This window comes from Lutzomyia longipalpis, chromosome 1 (assembly GCF_024334085.1).
Source record: "Lutzomyia longipalpis isolate SR_M1_2022 chromosome 1, ASM2433408v1".
Classification (NCBI taxonomy): domain Eukaryota; kingdom Metazoa; phylum Arthropoda; class Insecta; order Diptera; family Psychodidae; genus Lutzomyia; species Lutzomyia longipalpis.
In genome coordinates, this window is record NC_074707.1 from 40,385,809 (window position 1) to 40,408,168 (window position 22,360).

At 37.9% G+C, this 22,360-nt stretch overlaps 3 protein-coding genes across 7 annotated transcripts in view; 2 read left to right on the plus strand and 1 right to left on the minus strand.

The window, feature by feature from the left end:
• The window catches only part of LOC129787307 (DNA-binding protein RFX2), an 865,065-nt gene that overhangs the window by 815,084 nt on the left and 27,621 nt on the right, over positions 1 to 22,360 (minus strand). The gene's annotated exons all lie outside the window — the stretch shown is intronic.
• On the plus strand, positions 1,332 to 22,138 carry LOC129787323 (pyruvate kinase-like). 4 transcript variants are annotated; one of them, XM_055822850.1, is made up of 6 exons: positions 1,360 to 1,560; positions 1,769 to 1,825; positions 16,519 to 17,445; positions 20,151 to 20,619; positions 21,712 to 21,868; positions 21,957 to 22,138. In XM_055822850.1, the coding sequence occupies exons 3-6, from the start codon at positions 16,519 to 16,521 to the stop codon at positions 21,967 to 21,969; spliced, it is 1,566 nt and encodes a 521-aa protein (XP_055678825.1). In that variant the 5' UTR covers positions 1,360 to 1,560; positions 1,769 to 1,825; the 3' UTR covers positions 21,970 to 22,138. The 4 variants fall into 4 exon arrangements, with proteins under 4 accessions (XP_055678824.1, XP_055678825.1, XP_055678826.1 ...); XM_055822851.1 differs by having other exon boundaries at positions 1,786 to 1,825; XM_055822849.1 differs by lacking the exon at positions 1,769 to 1,825 and having other exon boundaries at positions 1,332 to 1,560.
• Positions 2,312 to 6,763, plus strand: LOC129791171 (uncharacterized protein K02A2.6-like). Its single transcript, XM_055829249.1, has 2 exons — positions 2,312 to 4,286; positions 4,353 to 6,763. Exons 1-2 carry the CDS (start codon positions 2,312 to 2,314, stop codon positions 6,761 to 6,763), a joined length of 4,386 nt encoding a protein of 1,461 aa, XP_055685224.1.

Genomic DNA, 22,360 nt, shown 5'->3' on the forward strand with positions numbered 1-22,360 from the left:
CTAAATTGCGAGAGAACGGTGATAGATAGAGACTTGCGGTAAACGGCAAAGTTTAAAAGTCGACTGGAAGACGTCAGATTATGACGTCAAATTTTACCCCCCACCCCCGCGTCCGCCATTTTGAATAACCTCAAAATTTTGTTTTCGCTATATCTCAGCCCCTGTAATAGCTAAAAATCTGAAATTTTGATATGTTGTAGGGGCCATCAAGAGCTTTCCAACGATACCTCATTTTCGAAAATCGGTCAAGCCGTTTAGTCAATATGGCCGCCACAATTTTTCATCGAAAATCGACCATAACTCGAAAACGGCTTGACCGATTTTGATCAACCCGGGGTCAAATGAAAGATCTCAACAAACCCTACAACTCTCTAGAACATCAGAAGTTTCAAAAGTGACCGCTAGAGGGCCAAAAATCAAAAACAAAATTTTCGATGAGTTTTCGATGAATATCTCGAAAACGCAATTATCGATTTGCTTCATTTTTTGATATGTTATAGCTGACTATTTTTTCTAGCTTCATGCCAAAAATGAAGAAAATCTATGTCGCCGTTCTCGAGATATAGCCTTCCAAAGTTGGCATGTCATATCTCGGGTTCTACAAGTCCGATCTTGATCAACTCAAGCGCAAATGAAAGGTTTCGAGAAACCCTACAAATGTCTAGAACATTGCAACTTCGAGAAATGACCGCAAGAGGCGCTAAAATCGAAAACAAAGTTTTCGAAAATTTCGAACTCGAATTTTTCGAAAATGGCGACATAAATTTTTTTCATTTTTCGATATGTTATAGCTGACTTCAAGACCTTTCAAACAAAAAAAAATTTATGAAAATCTATGGATCCGTTCTCGAGATATGGCCTTCCAAACATTTCTTAGGGTATGACTTTTCAACTTTTCCCGACTTTGCGCGTTCTATTTTGCTCTCACAAAAATGGTACACTGAAAGAAACACAGCTCTCGTAAGCTTGGTCAGCTTACCAGTACATTTTTTTATTCAATAGAGAACGCTAAAAATTATTTTTTAAATAATTTTAATAAAAAAAAAGCCTATCCACAGTTTTTTAAGGAAGCGTGAATATTGGACGAAAGCTTCGAGAATAAATGCCGGATTTCCCCCAAAAAAATATCCCATCCCTATAAACCAGGCGGAATGTCCCCCACAAGATTAAAAAAAATTCTTGCACCACCAGGCGCCTCCATATTTTTTTAAAAATAAATTTCAGTAACATTAGAAATTCTTTTGTAACTTACGTACTTTTCATTTCAAAATTTCACAATCTTATCTCCATTCTCACACTACTAAAGGCTCAAAAACAAGATTCCGCGGTCAAATGGTGAGAAGCACAGAGTTGTGTAGTGCTCTGTGGGCTCGTATCAGTTCCATAACAACGGGTTCTCAGTTAAGACGCATCGTTGCTTCAGAAAAACTGCTCTAAAATTGCATTTTTTTTTCATTCCGCTAAAGGAAAGTTCTTTAATTTGTATTTAAAAAGAGAACCCGTGTGAGATCATCTCTGTGATTTGTGTAGAAATTCGTTAAAAGATCTCTTTTTTCCAAGGTATGTTGTGTTGGAGTGTCTTTTGCCATTTTAATTTATTCCTTTTTCTACTTAATTTTTTCTTTCTCTTGTAAATAATCAGCTTGTGTTTCTGTATTTTACACTACTTAATTTACAACAAAAAAAAAGTATTTTTTAAGTGCACAGTAGTTTTTTTTTAGATTAAATAGTGCTTGCTGTAACTAAAAACCTTCTATCGTTTTGCAAGAACTCCAATTTTTTTAGCTAGAGGCGTTTTTATTGCAATTAGTCGTCTTATCAGTGGGTAAGTATAAATCCCGATAGTTGCCATATATCTATATATAACATTTTGTTACTGTTATGTGGATGTTTAGAATTCCCGCCCAAGAGCGGGATGCGCGACTAGCGCCATTCACCTCGTAGTGGCTCATCTCAAAATGATCCACCGGATACGCCAAGTCACTACCACGAGGTGAGCACACTTTTTCTATACGTGCAACGTCAACACGCACGGCGATTTACTCTCTTGTTAAATTTATATTTTATACCTGAAATAAATAGTTTTGTGTATTTTCGGCTTTGGAAACACAGTGTTCTTACTCCTGTGCACCTGAGGAATTTTGGCGACAGAGTCTGAGATATCCTGGAGCCCTTTAAACTAATCATACGTACATTCCCAGGTGAGACCGAAATACAACACTGGCGACAGAGTCTGAGATATCCTGGAGCCCTTTAAACTAATCATACGTACATTCCCAGGTGAGACCGAAATACAACACTGGCGAACGAGATGTCGAACCACGAGATTTTTGCGGAGCTCACTGATGCCATCAACCGGATGATCGACATGAGGTTAAGCGGAGCCGTCAAAACGGAAGGTCATGGGGCCTCCGAAGTCTCCGTTGATGCTTTGGCGCGCTCGATTACGCCCTTTACCTATGCTCCGGAAAACAATATGACCTTCGATGTGTGGTATGGCAGATACAAATCCACATTTCTCGAGGATGGTCGCAATCTCGATGATCCAGGGCGAGTAAGACTCCTCCTGCGCAGACTGGACAACGCAGCTTACGCGAGATATTCCAATCTTCTGCGCCCCGTCGACCCAGCCACGATTCCCTTCGATGACACCGTCCAGAGACTCACAAAGCTCTTTGGAAAAGGGGAATCTCTCTTCAGTACACGTCGCAAATGTCTGCAATTCGTGATGAAGGAATCCGTCGACTGGGCCACGCATGGAGGGCTTGTGAACAGCATCTGCGAGGATTTTAGATTAGCTGAGTGCACAGCGGATCAGTTCAAGGCCTTGATTTTCTGTATCAGCATACAAAGTGACAAACATATCTTTGTAAGGGAACAGCTGCTGACACGCCTTGAAACTGAGCCCGCCGACAGGATCAACGTGGAGTTTTTGATCGACGAAGCTCAGCGACTCTCGAATATGAAGAAGGATGCCCGCCTGGATATCACCCCTGCAAATGTCAGTGCTCTCCAGAAGACCCGTAAGTCCACCAACTCACAATCTGATCGCCCCTCACGTCCATGCTATCTGTGTGGCGACATGCATTGGGTGCGTGACTGTACCCACACGAATACAAAATGCAAAGATTGTGGGAAAATCGGCCACAAGTCGGGCTACTGCCCACCTCAACGTACTCAGGACAACGGAGGAAGCACTGGGAAGGGCAAGAAGAAGTTTTTCAAGAAGAAGAAATCATCAGCAAACACCAACGTAGTTTATGCTCCTCACCCGAGGGGTAGAAAATTTCTAACACCGCGGATCAATGGGCGTCTTATCGAATTCCAATTGGATTGCGCCGCGGATGTTTCGTTGGTATCAAGGAGTACTTGGGAGGAGCTCGGAAAGCCTCTTCTCAGAGAGTCATCCATGAACGTTACGGATGCTCAGTCCAATCGGATGCCCATACTCGGCGAATTTGATTGCGATGTTGTACTCCGTGGGAAGAAAATTCGTGGGCGTTGTATGGTCGTGGGTGGACGAACGTCGAATTTGTTCGGAATCGAGTGGATCGCTGAACTCGGTCTTTGGGATGTAGCACCGAGTGCCTACTGCCACGCTGTCCAAGGAGACTTTGACACGGCGAGCGCTGTCAAGGAAATCCGGGAATCTTTTCCGGGAGTTTTTGGACGTGAGATCGGGAAATGTACACGCATCACTGCTTCCATCCACCTGAAACCCATTTTTCGCCCAAAGCGTCCGGTTGCTTTTCATATGCTGCCAGTGGTAGACGAAGAACTGCAGCGTCTGCAGTCATCAGGGATTATTACTCCAGTCGAATATTCCCCATGGGCCGCACCCATCGTCGTGGCACGCAAATCAAATGGAACAATCCGGATATGTGGCGATTATTCAAGTGGCCTCAATGAGTCGATTGAAATGAATAACTATCCTATTCCCGACCCTGATAGTTTATTCAGCCGCTTGTCAAACAAGAGCGTTTTCAGCCACATCGACTTGTCCGATGCATATCTACAAGTGCCCATGGATATTGAGTCGAGCAATCTCCTCACTATTCACACTCCCCGAGGACTTTTCCGGTTCAATCGCCTCCCACCTGGCATCAAAAGCGCGCCCGGAATTTTTCAAGAGGTGGTTGAGCGCATGCTCCAAGGAATACCGGATGTGATATGCTATTTCGACGATATCTGTGTCGCAAGTTCGTCCCCAGAAGCGCATTTCTCGACACTCAAAACCGTTTTTCAACGTTTGAAGGATTTCAACTTCCGTGTCCGCCTTGAGAAATGTAAGCTCTTTGTCGATTCTATTAAATTTTTGGGTGTGATTACTGACAAAGATGGTTTGCGACCAGATCCGGACAAATGTGACGCTATTAAACGGATGCCTGCTCCGAAAAATGTCCAGGAACTACGTAGCTTTCTGGGGGCAATTCAATTTTGGGGAAAGTTTGTGAAGGGCATGAGTGAACTACGCAAACCAATGGACGACCTCCTCAAGAAGAATGCTAGATGGAAATGGACTCAACAATGTCAGAAAGCTTTTATTCGCTTCAAGGAAATTCTGACTTCCGATCTGCTGCTTACGCACTACGACCCACATCTGCCTATCACCATAGCTTCGGACGCTTCATCACACGCTATGGGCTGCGTGGCATACCACGAATATCCTGATGGGACATTGAAGGCATTCTACCATGCCTCCCGCAAGATGACAGACGCAGAAATGGGGTACAGCCAGATTGAGAAAGAAGCGCTTGGGATTATTTTCGCTATAAAGAAATTCCACCGTTTCATTTATGGCCGGAACTTCACGCTCTTAACCGACCATAAGCCCCTACTGTCCATTTTTGGTAGCAAAAAGGGCATACCGGTTCACACCGCGAATCGTCTCCAGAGATGGGCCCTCATACTCTTGGGATACGATTTTACCATCAAATACACATCCACCACCAGTTTTGGGCATGCTGACGTATTGTCCAGGCTTATCAACAATCACCGGCAACCTGACGATGAGGTGATCATTGCACAAATTCTCGATGAGGAGTACGACAACGTGGTAGTCCAGGAAGTGACCACCCAACTGCCTGTGAATTTTCAAATGATCAAGGACGCTACCGCTGCCTCAAGGGACCTACAATTGTTGATTGGATACATAAAGGGTGGATGGCCGCCTTCCCAGAAGTCCATCAAATCTCGGGAAGTAGCTCGTTATTTCAAGATACGTGATGCTTTGTCAATTATTAAAGATTGTGTCTTTTACAGGGACCGTGTGGTGGTACCAGAAACATTCCGGAGCAAGATTCTCGCACAGCTTCATGAGGCGCACCCTGGCATGTCACGCATGAAAGCCTTGGCCCGCAGTTACGTCTTTTGGCCAGGCTTGGATGAAGATGTTGAGACGAAAGTGCGCCACTGCTCCGATTGTGCCACCGCATCCCGGTCCCCTGTCAAGACCAATCTAGCATCATGGCCGTTGTCCACTGGCCCATGGCAACGGATACACTTGGACTACGCCAAGTACAAGGGAGATTATTTTCTGCTCGTCATCGACGCTTATTCGAAATGGCCAGAAGTATTCCGTACATCTTCAACGACAACAACTATCACCATTCAGAAGCTTGTGGAAGTTTTTGCCCGACATGGTCTTCCGGAAGTCATCGTTAGTGATAATGGGACGCAATTTGTCAGCGATGAGTTTCAAGAGTTTTGTCGTCTCAACGGAATACAGCATATTCGCACCTGCCCCTACTCCCCAGCAAGCAATGGGCAGTGCGAACGTCTAGTGGATACTCTGAAGCGATCCCTGGAAAAGCAATCTGCGCAGAAAATAGACACGGCACTTCAGAGATTTCTGGCCAACTACCGTGTGACTCCCAATGATTACGCGCCTGCAGGGAAATCTCCATCAGAAGTTATGTACGGCCGCAAGGTACGTACAATCTTTGATCTCCTGAAAGAGCGTCCCAAGGAGCCCCTGCAACGCAATGAGAAGATGGAGAGAGACTACAATAAGAAGCATGGCACGAAACAGAGTTCCTTCTCGAAGGGGGAGGAGATCTATGCGAAGAAATTTGCACAAGGAGGCAAATGGAAATGGGTTCCTGGCAAAATCATTGAACGTCGTGGGACGGTTACTTACAATGTGCGGCTCAGTGATGGACTCATCATCAGGTCTCATGTGAATCAACTCAAGCGCCGTTTTAGTGAGACGCCAGACACACCTGCTGATACATCATCGTCGGATTTGCCAATTTTTGCACCCTCTTCCGTGCCATTACTCTCTCAAGTACAGCCTCAACACTCGCCACAGCCAGAATCTTCACGTAGATCGAGTGCTTCTGAGACTCCTGTACTTCCACAGCCTTCTCGAACTCCACAAAAGACACCGAAAGATCCACCTGCCGAAGTTCAATCACCAATAGCTGGCCCTTCTCGTGCAACGCCGCCACGAGTTACACCCCCACAACCATCTCCGCGTATGTCACTGCAAAGCAATCCACCGCAATCTGCTATCACTATTAGTTCGGACACTGAGGATTCTGCTACGACGCCTTATGAGGACACAGTGACTACTCCTGAAAGAAGCAACGCGGGACAAAGTGAGGATGTTGAGGATAATCCAGCTACTCCAGATCATTCCCCGGAACTTGAGCGTCCAGCTCCACCTACACCATTGTACCGTCGCTTGCGTGCACGACCGTACAGGATCAGCGAGCGTTTCAAGAACCGAGAGGATCGTCAGGACGGACCTTCCGCTCCTTAGGGGGGAGGTGTTATGTGGATGTTTAGAATTCCCGCCCAAGAGCGGGATGCGCGACTAGCGCCATTCACCTCGTAGTGGCTCATCTCAAAATGATCCACCGGATACGCCAAGTCACTACCACGAGGTGAGCACACTTTTTCTATACGTGCAACGTCAACACGCACGGCGATTTACTCTCTTGTTAAATTTATATTTTATACCTGAAATAAATAGTTTTGTGTATTTTCGGCTTTGGAAACACAGTGTTCTTACTCCTGTGCACCTGAGGAATTTTGGCGACAGAGTCTGAGATATCCTGGAGCCCTTTAAACTAATCATACGTACATTCCCAGGTGAGACCGAAATACAACAGTTACATTGAATATCATTTTGTGTATGTAATTTTCTACCTTTTCTGCGTAGAGAATGAGGTGGGGTTTAATGGCGATTGTCTGTGAAAATAAACCTTAAAACTCTCCTCATGTATTGTGAATCATGAATGTGCTTCGTGTTCTCCATCTTTTATTCTCGCGGCTTTTTTTTAGCTATGTATCTGTGAGCATAATTTTTTTCAGCTCATTTTTCCGTTCATTGAGATACTTACATACGTGTAGAAATTAACACTACACAACCTTATCCAATACCAAACACACATACATGGGTGAATGTAAACCTTTTTTAGAGGTTACTTGGAAGTCAAAGAGTTTTACTCATGGTTTCTGTATCAAAAGACAAAGTTATTGCGAATTTTTTTTTCCAAGCGGAATTGATAGATTTTTGCAAAGATAATTTCAATGGGATGTTCAATCAAATACGGAAGATGACATCACTTGAGCGATAGAGCGCAAAATTATCGCAATTTGTAGCGAGAATCTCCATAAAACCATTTTTTTTGAATATATAATTCGTTTTTTTTTTGTTCTCCAATCCTTCCACGCATTGAGTCATAAATTCAAATTGTTCTTCTCTATTTAAACAAAAAGAAATTCAATATAATTCTTAAAGATTCTAAAGGCGAACAACCTCGTGAAGAATTTTCTTCAGAATTAACTGATAAATTTTAAAAATAAAACTTTTTATCACGCAAATATTGCAAAATGATTTATAAAGCAACAATCAGGCTGCTTTACAGAAAGAAATGTACTGGTAAGCTGACCAAGCTTACGGGAGCTGTGTTTCTTTCAGTGTACCAATTTTGTGAGAGCAAACTAGAACGCGAATTAATTTAAATACGCGCAAAGTCGGGAAAAGTTGAAAAGTCATACCCTAAGAAATCTTTAGAAGGCCATATCTCGAGAACGGATCCATAGATTTTCATAAATTTTTTTTTGTTTGAAAGGTCTTGAAGTCAGCTATAAAATATCGAAAAATGAAAAAAAAATTATGTCGCCATTTTCGAAAAATTCGAGTTCGAAATTTTCGAAAACTTTGTTTTTGACTTTAGCGCCTCTTGCGGTCATTTCTCGAAGTTGCAATGTTCTAGACATTTGTAGGGTTTCTCGAAACCTTTCATTTGCGCTTGAGTTGATCAAGATCGGACTTGTAGAACCCGAGATATGACATGCCAACTTTGGAAGGCTATATCTCGAGAACGGATCCATAGATTTTCTTCATTTTTGGCATGAAGCTAGATAATATGGTCAGCTACAACATATCTAAAAATGAAAAAAATTTATGTCGCCGTTTTCGAGATATTCATCGAAAACTAATCGAAAATTTTGTTTTCGATTTTTGGCCCCCTAGCGGTCACTTTTGAAACTTCGGATGTTCTAGAGAGTTGTAGGGTTTGTTGAGATCTTTCATTTGACCCCGGGTTGATCAAAATCGGTCAAGCCGTTTTCGAGTTATGGTCGATTTTCGATGAAAAATTGTGGCGGCCATATTGACTAAACGGCTTGACCGATTTTCGAAAATGAGGTATCGTTGGAAAGGTATTGATGGCCCCTACAACATATCAAAATTTCAGCCCTGTAGCTATAATAGCGGCTGAGATATAGCGAAAACAAAATTTTGAGGTTATTCAAAATGGCGGACGGGGGGGTGGGGGGTAAAATTTGACGTCATAATCGGACGTCTTCCAGTCGACTTTTAAACTTTGCCGTTTACCGCAAGTCTCTATCTTTTACCGTTCTCTTGCAATTTATGGTTGAACTACGGCGGACGGCCGGACGGACGGCCGGACGGCCGGAAAAAAAAATTTTTGGCGCATACGTTTTTTGGAATGTGGGGACCCTAATTCGTGCTCATCCCAAGTTTGAGCCCGATCTGACGACTTTCGATTTTGCTCGGTACACAAAAGCTGTGTCTGAAAGAAACACAGCTAAAACTCGGTGTCAATGACAGAATAATCGTATTTCAGCCTCCATATAGCCTGATTAGTAATCTGCAATGGAAAAATTCCTCTCATTTCGAGAGCACCAGTGTAAGAAAGGCTCATGTCGTCACTATCTTATCAGGTGGATTGCAATAAAGTTGTCTACAACTAAGTACATAGTAAAATATATACAAAAGCTATTACAGCTTTTTTGTACATCTTTTATCGAGCGGTGCCGAAATTGGGGCATGATGATGAGGGGAAAAGTTTACAAATTAAATTGCGATAACAGCGGGAGTCAATCGTAAAAATCCTCGCTTCCATGGGAGACACAAAAAAGCATTCTTATCAGCCAAATAAAAAAAATTGTGATGGTTGAGAGTGGGCCATGAGCGCGATAACACGTGGGAAACAGCTGATCAGTCTGTGGTGGGTTTTAAAAATAGAAAAGAAGAGCATTTTTAGCCTTTTGATTGACTTAAGAAAAGGAATGTTGTGAGCACAGCCGCTCATTATACTCATGACGGAAGAAATGAACGTTGAATATTTTTTGCAATGTTGGCTTTATTTTTTGTTGTTGAACTTTTATTAACTTTTCGATTTCGAATGGATCTTCTTCAGGTCCAAAGATTTTTTAAAATAAAAATTTAAACCTCAAATCCTTATTTAATGAATCAATCGAGATACGTTAGAAGCTTGTTCTTATTTATTTTTTCATATTCTAAAATCTGAAAGTATTGAAAATGGATAAAAAATGTAGTTAAGGCTGTACCATATGAATTAACAACTTACGATTAACATCTGACGTTTATTTTTCAACAATTAACAATTTCTTTCTAACGCTTGACATTTCTTTTAAATGTTTGACTTTGTTTTCAAAAGTTTGACATTTTTTTTACTAATGGTTATTAATTTTCATTTTGACATTTGAGGCTTCGTTTCTGACATTTGATGATTTCTTTAAATAACGTTTATTTAACATTTGAATTTTTTCTAACTTTGACGTTTCATTATTCAACGTTTGACATTGTATAATCGTTTGAAAATTCTTCTTTTTTTATGATTTCAATAAACTGTTGTGAAATAATTTTGTTTCGACTGCTAAAAAAAATAATTAACACATCCTGGACGGCTTGACGCACATCGGCGTCCACTGACAGTTCTCAATTCTGTACGCTGTAACAATTTGCCACTCTTTTTGCGTTTGACATTTACCCGGTAGGAAAACTTCTCCAACATTTTTTCAGCCAATTTTGATTGCTGACTCGTAAGGTGTTCATATATGATTAATAAATTTATTATTTATTAAATTTCTGACATGATTTGGAATCAATTTGAAATGATTTGAGATTGATGTGACAAGAAAATGGAAATCTAGAATATTCTATTCTATTAATCTTGACATTGACAATAGAACGAATAGAACATTCTTTTAGATACTATTATCCTATAAAAAAAAAATATGAAAAATATGTCAGGGGAAAAAAAAATTTCAAAAATTAAAAAAAAAACAATAAATAAGTAGAAGGATATTTAGAATATTCTAGTTTTCTTTAATTGCTCTGTCACAGAGAAGATTTTAGCTAAATACATGTATTATGAAGTTTTCAGAATTTTTAGAACAAAAAAATCAACCTGCTCGTTCACGTTATCATTACCATTTATTTTTAATATAAAATAATGTAAATGCTAGAAAATTCTCAAAATGGTTCAGAACGGATGGCGAAGCAATTTTTTTTGACATATCTGGTATATTTTCTCGTTTCAACATAACCTAATTTTTATTCTGGTGCCCGAAAAAAGTGAGAATTATGAAATAAATTAGCAAAGAAAAGCTTCCAGAAGTTTCCCTTAAGGCTATAAAATAATGTTCTAGCTGAAAATTTACATTTAAATTTAATTTTAAGTGTTTTGTAGCTGAAAATCTTCATTGCATAAAACTTTAGGTGAGTTAGGTTATATATTTTGCGAAAAGAAAATTTTCCTCTTACATAACCTCAATTTAATTTTTGTGATAAAAAAATGCTACGTAATGTTTAATAGCAAAAAGGAAACTCGTCTGAGAGATTTTCACTGAAATTATCCCATAAATCTGACTTTTTCCCACGTAAATATAAAAGTGCGGTTATGTTGGAATGAGAAAAAAATGCCAAATATGTCCAAAAAATTCTCTTCACCAATATCATACCATTTAAACTATTCCTCTGACTGTTCTGTGAGCTTGAATTTGATGTTCAACATACAACAGTTATAGTGAAATTTTAAAGAAAGATTTTTGAAATTTAAATTTTATTTTAATTTGAATATTATTCTTTTTTTATTGTTTTGTTTTCGATTATTTTATATTAAAAGAATATTTGTGTTTCACTTAAATGAGTATTCTTCTCAAATAAATATTTTCTGATAACGTGCGAAGAACATAAGCACACTATGGTCCCACCGGGTAACATTTCTGGACGCCAGTGACTAATTGTTACATGTCGCGTAAAAAACCTTTGGGAAGTATTTTACCCGTCGTCAGTGTGTTAAGGATTAAATATGATCCACAAAGAAATTTCCCATTTTCCATTGGAATTTCCATTGTATCTATAAAGATTTTTGCTCAGAAACGTAAACCATGACGTCACAATTGAGCTTCTCTCTTTTTCTCCATTAATCCATAATTAATTAATTAATTAATTAATATTTGTATTATTGCCTTATTCTTCATCAAATTATTCGTCATATAAACAACTTTCGATTTATTTCGTGTAACCAAAATCTCATTAAATTAATTTCCTACATATTTTTTTTCTCTAACAGTGCAAAATTCTTTTCTCTGTCATTCTCTTCTGTTTTAATCTTTGAATATTTCTCTTTAACACTTTTTCTTGTATTTTTAGCTCAACCAGCTCAACAATAAATTTTCTTTCCCCTCAATCTTATCACGAATCCCTTCTCACTGAAGCTTTCTTGTGTCTGTCCAAATAAGTCAATGAATTCTCAAGAAAGCTCCTTATCTCAATTTAGCGAATTTAGTGTGAATTTTGCGATTATCTCTTCTGCGTTCCACAAAATGCTTGGCTAATCAAAATAATGTCTCCATCATCTTATCAGTTGCAAAAAAACGTCAACACCTGCTAATTTATCTCTGACAGAGTTAAGTCTTAGATTTTCAGTAAATATTAGTTTTTATTTTAGGCCCAAATTTCTCTATAATTCTTATCGTGGAAAGGAAAAATTTTCCATTTGAATCATGTCTCAATGTTTACAAAAATTAATAGTATGCAGGGGTTGCGCATGCGTGCGTGCGTGAGGGGTAGCTGTACTGCATGCATTATGCAACAATGCAATCTCTATTTTGGGTGCACTCTAGAATTGGGAGAGGTGGGAAAGTTCTTTCAGCTTTGAGCTTTCGCGGGGTGTTCAAGTGCACACTGAAAGAAATTGATTGACAAGAAGGGTGTTAAAGGGTGGTAAAAGATCATCGTACGCAAAGTACCAAATTAATTAGTAAAAGGGGAGGAAAGGTGGCTTGAGGGTGGGAGAAAACATCACGAAGTTGGCGCGAAACGTGAATTTGTTCGCGAAAGGGGAAAAGGTGCGCAAAGACGTTAATTTGCAGAGGGAGAACCGACGCTGTCTTCGGGGTGCTTCGTACCCGAGTCAGCGTCGTCGCGGAAGGCGAATCGTTGTTCAAGTCGGTGCTCTTGAGTAGTCCGCAACCGACACCGGTACAGCCGAGAATTCGCAACAGTGCGCGAGTGTGTGGTTCTGAAAATTTTCCACAGTCTCTCGCAAAGTCTTTCACGACCCACCGTTGGGGCACTCCCGAGAAAAATCCCCCCAGTGGCTTTTCTTGCAAGTGCACCAGCAAAGCCGTCAGGATGGTTTGGTCAAGTGCCTACGATGGGGCTGAAGAGCAGGTATATATACAGCCTCTAACTTTTTCCCTGTGAGAAATCTTCCTTCCAGAACCCTCCGTTTGAAAAAGTTCTCTGAATCACTTCTTTGTGCCTTCTTCGTCATTTTTTTTAGTTTCTTTTTTTTTTTCAATTCTTCTTATTCGCATTGCCTTTTATTCACCAATCCAACACAAAAAAAAGACTCAAGAGGCTCTCAGTGAAAAAATCAATTTTCTACCACAACACCATCGTCCTTCACCAAGGACACACTGTTCGAAGGGGAAGTGTACCGTGCGCGATGTTGGAAAATAATTTCCCCAACGGTTTTTCTCAGTGTTTGATGCTCTTTTATTTTTCTCTCTTTTACATAAAATCGGTTCGCGTGAAAATGCACGACGAAAATAGGCACACGCACGAATGAAAGGAGAAAGAGCGTCAAATATTCGTGAAAAAAGAAAGAAAGAAAAAATCCCATCACAACCATATCAAAAAGTTCTACGAGAACAAAACCAACTGATAAGCAATTATGAGCAAAAAAAAATCTCGGTAAAAGTTGCCTATATGGTGCTAATTGTAGCTAATTGCAAAGCCGAATTATTATTACGTAATACCGGGGGGATTACGTAAATTACATAGTCGAAATAGTGAGACAAATGGGCGAATAAAGTGCATCGTAGAATGATTTTTTTCATACCACCTCTATATTAGCAACCAATAAGACTTCCGCGGAATATTTATTTGAAAGATTAGAAGTAATTGTTTTTAAAATAAACAAAGATAGAGAGAGAAATGTTTATGGATTTAGTTAGTTTAATCTTGATACGTTTTTATTATTTCTGAAGGGTCAGCATTTTAAACTACTCAAGGGCAAAGTTGTTTAGAGTTTTCAAGGGATTTGATTTTTGGAGTTGTTTTTGTATGCTCAGCGACCCAAAAGATTATTTTTCAATTAGGGGAGACCGGGGTAAAAATAGTCAATTTGCGTAAATCCTTATCTGCAGGATTCCCCAAGGGCAAAAAAATTTCCTCGATAGGTCATTCTTATAGGAAATTTCCTGGCCTACAACTTTGTCTCAGACCACTTTTCTCTATCTCCACGGGAAATATGAGTTTTCGAGCTTTTCCTAAACCCTTCCGCTTCTGACTATTTTTAAACGCGGCGGGTAAATATAGTCACCAGTAGGCTAAATAAAGTCGGTCGAATTTTCCGACATTTCCAAAGATTTTCCACCTGAGAGATTGATAGTAGTTGATAGCTAAACTTCTCACCTTTTGATCCGCGACAAGGAATTTCACTTTTATACGCACTAAATAGAGAATTTTGCGATTTTCTCAAACACGCCATTTTGCAACAAATGAATAGAAAATATGCCAAAAATTTCGATCTCCCATATGATTTACATGGGATGACTAGATCTACCCCAAGGGGTATGTTTTGATTCAAAAAATTGTTGAGAAAAATCATTAAAAGTTATTGAAGAATACACCTTGGCAATGTTTTCTGCACTAATCCAGATAGTGAGAAAAATTATCAGATGGGAAAACTGCTGAAGGAAATGTTCGGAAAACGCGTTTTTCTCAATACGCAAAAGTTTGGGAAATGGGCCAAAAATCTATTTTCATTTTTAACTCCTAAAGTACTAATCGGATAACCTCCAAATTACTGTCAAAAATTATAGGTTGGTAAGGCTTTGCACCCTAATTTTTTCCGATTTTTCCGATTTATATTTTGGGAGAAATTGACATTTGAAAATTCCAAAATGACTATTTTTACCCCGGTCTCCCCTATGTTTGTAGTAAAAAAGCTTGTTTTGTGTAGAGCTTTTTAGTTATGGGTTTAAAATTGATGTAGATCAAGGTTTTTGGGGGCTTTTTCTTGACAAGTTTTAAAGGAATAATAAACCTGGCGTCTCCACTGTTTTATTCAAGGTTACTTTTTGCACTAAAATAGAGATTTTTAGGACATTACCAGGCGCCTCCACTGCAAGTTATATGTAGTAAATGTTGGTAGAAATACATTTTCTTAACTACCAAGCGTCTCCATTGCATTATATGAACGAAGTTTTCAAGAAGATTGATGAAGTTTGATTAGGGGTTCCCCAGTAAATATTTACTTGATTTCATGCCGAAGTATTGACTATGAGCCATTGAATAAATGCATGGAGAATTCTATTTGATTTTGTGTGAGTGGAGTTCTCCTAAGAACGTCAGCAAGACGATTTTCTTAAAAAAAAAGGGCATTTTTTAAAGCTTTAACAGGAGTTATCTTTTACATAAATTTCAGCTTTGGAAAAGCCTATCAGAGGCTAATATTTCTTTATTTTTTTTTTTCAAAGATTTAAGTATTTTTCTTCAGTAGCTTCATGAGCTAAAAATTTACTTTTAATATCTCATTTAAAGAGTTCGCGTGATAAGATTCTTCAGTGAAAATTACGTGAATTTTCTCGAAAATCATGAGAGAAAATTAAAATCTTTCACAATTTTCCAACCAAAGATTTTTTCAGGGTCAACCTGAAAGCTTAACTAGTAATTAAAAGAACGTCATGCTAAAAGGCACAGCTATAAAAATCCATCACAATTCATCATCAAATCTCTTCTACAGTTCATCGCGGAAAGTTTCATGAAAGAAAAATCTCGTTAATTTTTATTTCCTAAGAAAATAATTAAAGTTTTTGTGTAGATTTTTGAATTTTAAAAGACAGAGAATCATTAAATAAAAAGTCTTTAATTGTTTCGTTCTGCTTTTTTTGTCTCATTTGCAATTGTTTTTTAAAAACTAATATATTACTTAAATCATGAATTTTATAGGTTTTTATTCGGATTTGAAACTTAAGTCGTAGCTAAACTTCTGACTAAATCTTTAATTATGCAAAAAGTTATACGACTTTTGAATTTCTTTGGCTTTATGGAACAGAAAAATTTTTTTTAAGTTGAAGAACTTTCCTTAAACAATTTTTATTCCTTATCCAGTTATTCTACAAAAAAAAATTATAAAAAAAAACTCTAAGATGTGTTTTGTCTAAAATGTTTTAATAATAAAATTAATCTTTATTAAAATCTTATCAAATATTGATTAATGCAGAGTTTTTAATTATTAATTCTTGATAACTCCTTTTACGCACATCGCTTTGTTTGTGTGTCATTCTGTCGATCATTATAGCATGAATTAAATTATCAATTTTTATAATTTTATTTTTCTATCGGTGTATTGAGTTTTCTATTTTTTTAACATTTTGTTTTTGGTTTTAAGGGATTATCTTTCACTTCACTTCAAAACTTTTTGCAAAGGTAAAATGGAGAAGTTTAAGTCTTAGACTTTTAGACGATTCTGAGAAACTTTCAAAAATTTTTATTGATTTTTTTTTAATTTAATTTTTAATTGTTTAATTTCCGTTCTCTTGATCAAAAGAATAATCTAACCGAATAAAAAGAATTGTTTCCTGATCTAAACTTTTCCATTTTACCGTCAAAAATCAAACTAATCGTTGGAAAAATATTAAAATTTTTATTTTTAAATAAATAAATTATTTTTCATAAAATAATAATATTGTTTTCTTAATTCTTTTCACTCTAAACAGATGAGCGCAGGAGGCAAGAAGATGACTACAGCCGAGTCCGTAAATCACCTTGAGCACATGTGCAGCCTGGACATTGATTCCAAGGCTGCCTTTGTGCGTCTCTCGGGGATCATCTGCACCATTGGACCGGCTTCCAATAGCCCCGAAATGCTGGAGAAGATGATGGAGACCGGGATGAATATTGCCCGTTTGAACTTTTCCCACGGATCGCATGAATATCACGCGAATACCATTAAAAATATCCGGGAAGCCGTTAAGAACTACTCAGCCAAGCTGGGAATGGCCTTCCCATTGGCCATTGCTCTGGACACGAAGGGCCCAGAAATCCGTACGGGACTCCTCGATGGCAGCGGAACGGCTGAAGTTGAGCTGAAACGTGGTGGGAAGATTAAGCTCACGACAAATACGGCTTTCCTGGAGAAGGGCAATGGTGATCAGATCTACGTGGACTACGTCAACATTGTGAATGTCGTGAAGCCTGGGAATCGCATCTTTGTCGACGATGGTCTTATCTCACTGATTGTTGACTCAATTGCCGGGGATACGTTGACGTGCACGATTGAGAATGGTGGCGTTCTTGGGTCACGCAAGGGGGTGAATCTCCCGGGAGTCCCCGTGGACTTGCCAGCTGTTTCCGAGAAGGATAAGTCTGATTTGCAGTTTGGCGTTGATCAGGGCGTCGATATAATCTTCGCATCGTTCATTCGCAATGCTGATGCTCTCCGGGAGATCCGTGGGGTGTTGGGGGAGAAGGGGAAGGCCATCAAGATTATCTCGAAGATTGAGAATCAACAGGGAATGCAGAATCTCGATGAGATTATTGAGGCTTCCGATGGCATTATGGTGGCTCGTGGTGATTTGGGTATTGAAATTCCACCGGAAAAGGTCTTCCTGGCCCAGAAAACCATGATCGCTCGCTGCAATCGGGTAAGTTTATCAAGAACTCTTTCCTTCTCACTTTCTCACTTCCTCCTGAACTTCCCGTAAGAGGGGATTGAAAAAAACAATTAAATAATCCCAAATTGGGCATCATTCGCGTCATTTTGATTGCGTAAAATCCCAAATTGCATGACCATGAAGACCATTCATGTAATTAGTTGGTATACCACAATCGTGGCATACCAAGTATTGTAATCGTCGGAAAAACCGACCACCTCAGATCGGGCTCAAACTTGGTATGAGCACGTTTTAGACATCCCACATTACGAAAATGGTGGTGGAAAATTTTTGATCCGGCCGGCCTGCCGGCCGGTCGCCCAAACTTTGCTTTATATCTCAAGAACGGTAACAGATAGAGACTTCCGGTTTGAAGTTTTCTATAGAAATGTGGGTGTAAAATTTCATTTTTTCGCATTTTCAAAATCCAAGATGGCCGCCGTCCGCCATTTTGAAATACCATCAACCAGTCCCCTTATAGCTAGAAATCTGAAATTTTAGTATGTTGTAGTGCTCAGTGAGACGTTTTCATCGATAATTTATACTTGAAAATCGGTCAAGCCGTTTAGCAAATATGGCGGCCTAAAGCAAAAAGTGTTTTTTCGATATAACTCGAGAACGGCTTGACCGATTTTGACCACCTTGGTATCAAATGAAAGGTTTCAAGAAGCCCTACAACTGTCTAGAACATTTCAAGTTCCAAAAATGGCCGCAAGAGGCGCTAAAAACAAAAACAAAAATTGCTTAACTTTACTGGGCAATATCTTCGAATCCCAATCATAGATTTCCTTGAATTTTTGATATGTTGTAGCGGGACTAATAATCTTGCATCAGTCCGAAAATGAAGAAATTCTATGTCGCCGTTTAGAAGATATGACCATTTAAAAAATTCTTGAATTTGAAAAGTTCTAAGAGCCATATCTCTTGAACCGCTTGTCCGATTTGACTCAATTTGGTATCAAATTAAAGGTTTTGCAATTATCTACAACTTTCTAGAGCATCAGAAACCTCTAGAACCATTCCTTCAGGACGAAAAATACGAAAAACTCTTTTTGTGAAACAAAAATCCTCCATTTTGTGTTCTAGAGGTGACCTTGAAAATCATTGAAATTTATGTCAATTTATAGCCTATTTTAATACCTTTCCAAAACTAGTCAAGAAATTTCTGTAGGTCTAATAGAACTTCAGATATGTGCATTTTTATCTTTCATATTGATGAATTTCATAAAAAAAAATCAACTTTGCCTACTTATTCTACTCACAAATTAAATTACAACGCATAGACTGACCCATCCGCGTTGTGGTATACCAACTTTAATAACTGGACGCGTTATGATTGACTTTCATTTTATTCAGTACGTACGTAAGAGCCAAAAGCAAGAGAATTTTGACTTCTAACATGCTATAAATAGCAACAGAAGTTCACGCCAAAATTATATCCATCACCGAATGGGCCATAAGAGACAGAGAGCGGAAAAAGAAATAATATAAATTAATGACTCTATGGGGCTTCTTCGGGTGGCTTCCCCGCAGGGATGAGGACATAGGGGTGGAGACAGAAAGAATTTAATAACAGGGGCGTTTAACCAAGTATCAGAAGAATCACTAAAATTTTCAATTTTTGGATCGTTTTTTCTCATTTTTTCTTTTTTCAAAACATTCACAACATTTTACTAAATATCAATAAATGTCTAAAAGAAAAAACAAGAATTTAGATATAGCAAAATACTATTAATAGCCACAAAAATTTTAATTTTCTACTTCACTGATCAGAAAAATGGACTTTAACTGACTTTTCAAGTTTTCTTAAAAATAAGTTTTCAAAAGATTTCTTACTAATCCTTAAGGAAAAACTTAAGATCCTGGGTGAAATTCACTAGTCAGACAGTATTGAGATTCCTTAAGAAAGACTTCAGTTTTGTTAAATTTTTTAAAGTTTTCTCAAGATTCTCTAAGTTTGCTTAAAATTTGTTAAGAAAAATCTTAAGAATCATATTTTTTCCTAATAAATCTTAAGTTTTCTTAAACGAAACTTAAGATTTTTAAGTAATCGAGGAAAATGCATATTTGTGATGATTTTTACGAACTTCAATGCCTCAAAACGATCAGAAAAACTCATCGAAAAATGCATTTTGCTCAATTTACTTAAGAAATCATAAGTTTCGCTTGAAAGCTTAAAAATCTTAAATTTTTCTTAGGGAGTAAAATTTTCTACTAAGTCAGTCTCAAGATTTCTTAATTTTTCTTAAGATTTTACAAGTTTTCTAAAAAAAAAACTTAAGATTTTTAAAGGCGACACTTATGATTTTTTAATTCAGGTTTAATCGAGCGAAATGCATGTTTTTCGATGATTTTTACTAATTTAGATGCCTGAAAACCATCAGGAAAAATCTTAGAAAAATATAAATTTGAACCGTTTCAGCCTGATTAAAGAAATTATAAGGTTCGATTGTAAAAACTAAGAAAATGCTATATTTTCATTAAAAAAAAACTTAAATTCTGCTTAAGAAAACTTGAGAAATTCTTTAAAAAAAGTTTTTAAAGAAAATTTATAACATTCTTAGAGATTTTAAGACAGTATGACTAATACAATACTAGTACAATTTCAAAAGTAAACCCCCCCCCCCCTAAAATTTGGCTCTGGCTACGCCCCTGTTTAATAAATTTATTTATTATTTCATTTATTTTTTCTTTAGGCTGGGAAACCTGTGATCTGTGCCACACAAATGCTGGAATCCATGATTAAGAAGCCGCGCCCAACACGCGCAGAAATCTCCGATGTGGCCAATGCTGTTCTCGATGGTGCTGACTGCGTGATGCTGTCCGGGGAGACGGCAAAGGGAGAGTATCCGCTTGAGTGTGTCCTCACCATGGCCAAGACTTCCAAGGAGGCCGAAGCAGCCTTGTGGCAGAAGAACCTCTTCCAGGATCTCGTCAGTCAGGCCGGGACACCCCTTGAGTCTGCCCATGCTGTTGCCATTGCAGCCGTCGAGGCGGCCAGTAAGCGTCTCGCTGCGGCAATTATCGTGATCACAACATCCGGACGCTCGGCTCATCTTGCAGCCAAGTACCGTCCACGATGTCCCATCATTGCCGTGACACGCTACCCACAGACAGCCCGCCAGTGCCACCTCTACCGCGGAATCCTGCCACTTATTTATGAAGGTAAGAATCGGATTTTACTGAATTTAGATTTTATTCCTTTTAATTTCTAACGGTAGGTGTAATATTTGTAAAACCTTTCGATTTCTTTTCGTAAAAGAAATTCCAAGATTCTTTTTTTTTATAAAAGATTGAAATTAAACAAAAAAAAGCGAAAAGAATAATGGAGATATTTTGCATTAAAATTTAATTATAAATCATTCTAATTGTTAGAACTTAAAAAATTTCTTGTTTTTTAATTTGAGCACGACTAACAGTTGAATATTTAAAAAGTAATGTTAAACAAAGAATTTATTTAATATTTTAAAGAGTAATTTAAAAAAAATTGAAGAAATTAAAAAAAAGATGTTTAGAAGAAATTAAAAGTTTTCTTCAGAATATTTTCCTTAGTAATAGATCTAAAAATATTCTTATTTTACCGGCTTTCAAGAGGAATAGAGTACAAAGGATTTAACTCGCGATTCTTAGAGCTTTCTAAAAAGATTTAAAAAAAAATCCGTAAAACTTTAAGGGACAAAAAACTTTAATCCTAGATTTCTAAGGACTGAAGGCCTATTCGAATAAAGTAAGACCATTTTGTTTTAACACTTGACCATGCTCTATCGAACCGATCGAACCCCACAGGTTTCGTCCCGATCCCGCTCCCAAGATTGGGGTCCTCTCCTTGTTAGTTCTAAAAAAAAACCCTAATTATGTTTGTTCTAAATTTTAATTTTATCAAGAAAGTATTTAAACTACAAAGAGGAAAAAACCCCTGAAGGCTTTTTTCGCTTACAAAATTAGTCTTTTAAGCAAAAAAAAATCTTCAATTTGATCAGGAAATTAATCTATTTTTGTCAGAAGAATGTTCTGTATTGGTCAGGAGAATGCTCGTTTTTTTTTTCTGACAAAATGGAACAATGTCCCGGAAATTGGAATATTTTTTGACCAAATTGATCATTTTTCTAACTAAAAAAAATTTCCTGGCCGTAATAGAATATTTTTCAGACTTTTTAAAATATTTTTTTCATATAATTTATTAGAAACATTCTAAGAAATTCTTATTAAAAAAAAAATAAATAAATGCTACAAAAAAGTATATTTTCGTTCTTCCAGAACAAGCCCTCAGCGACTGGCTAAAGGACGTTGACGTTCGCGTGCAGTTCGGCATGAACTTTGGCAATTCACGCGGATTCATCAAGAAGGGAGATCCAGTGATTGTCGTCACAGGATGGCGACAGGGATCAGGATTCACCAACACCATCCGCGTCGTGTAAGTAAAACAAACAAACCTCACTAAATCATAATTTTTATGCAATTTTCACTTTAAAAAAATCTTTAAAAAATGTTTTTTTTTCCAGAAATTATGAATAAAAAACCCATCAAATCATCTCAAGGAGCAAGTTTCCTCACGAAGTCATGAAGAGAGAAAGAAGAAGAAGAAAAAAACATATTAATCGAGATACTGAAACAATAATGTTTGTTGCATTAGATTGCAAAGTTATTAATGTGTAAAATAAAATAAATTAACTGTGTAAAACGATATGAAGGAGTTCTTTGTTCGTTTGGTTATTTTAAGCCTGTTCGTAAAACTTATGAAATAAAATAATATTTGAATTTGGCGCGCACTCGAAGTGGTGAATTCGAGTGGTGAAAATAGAGAATGTGGGGAAAAAGGAATGATTGTGCGGGAAAAATTACAGACCGGATTTGGTAAGCTAGGCAAGGTGTATGGATGCAAACGTGCTTGCTCCGTAATAAAGTG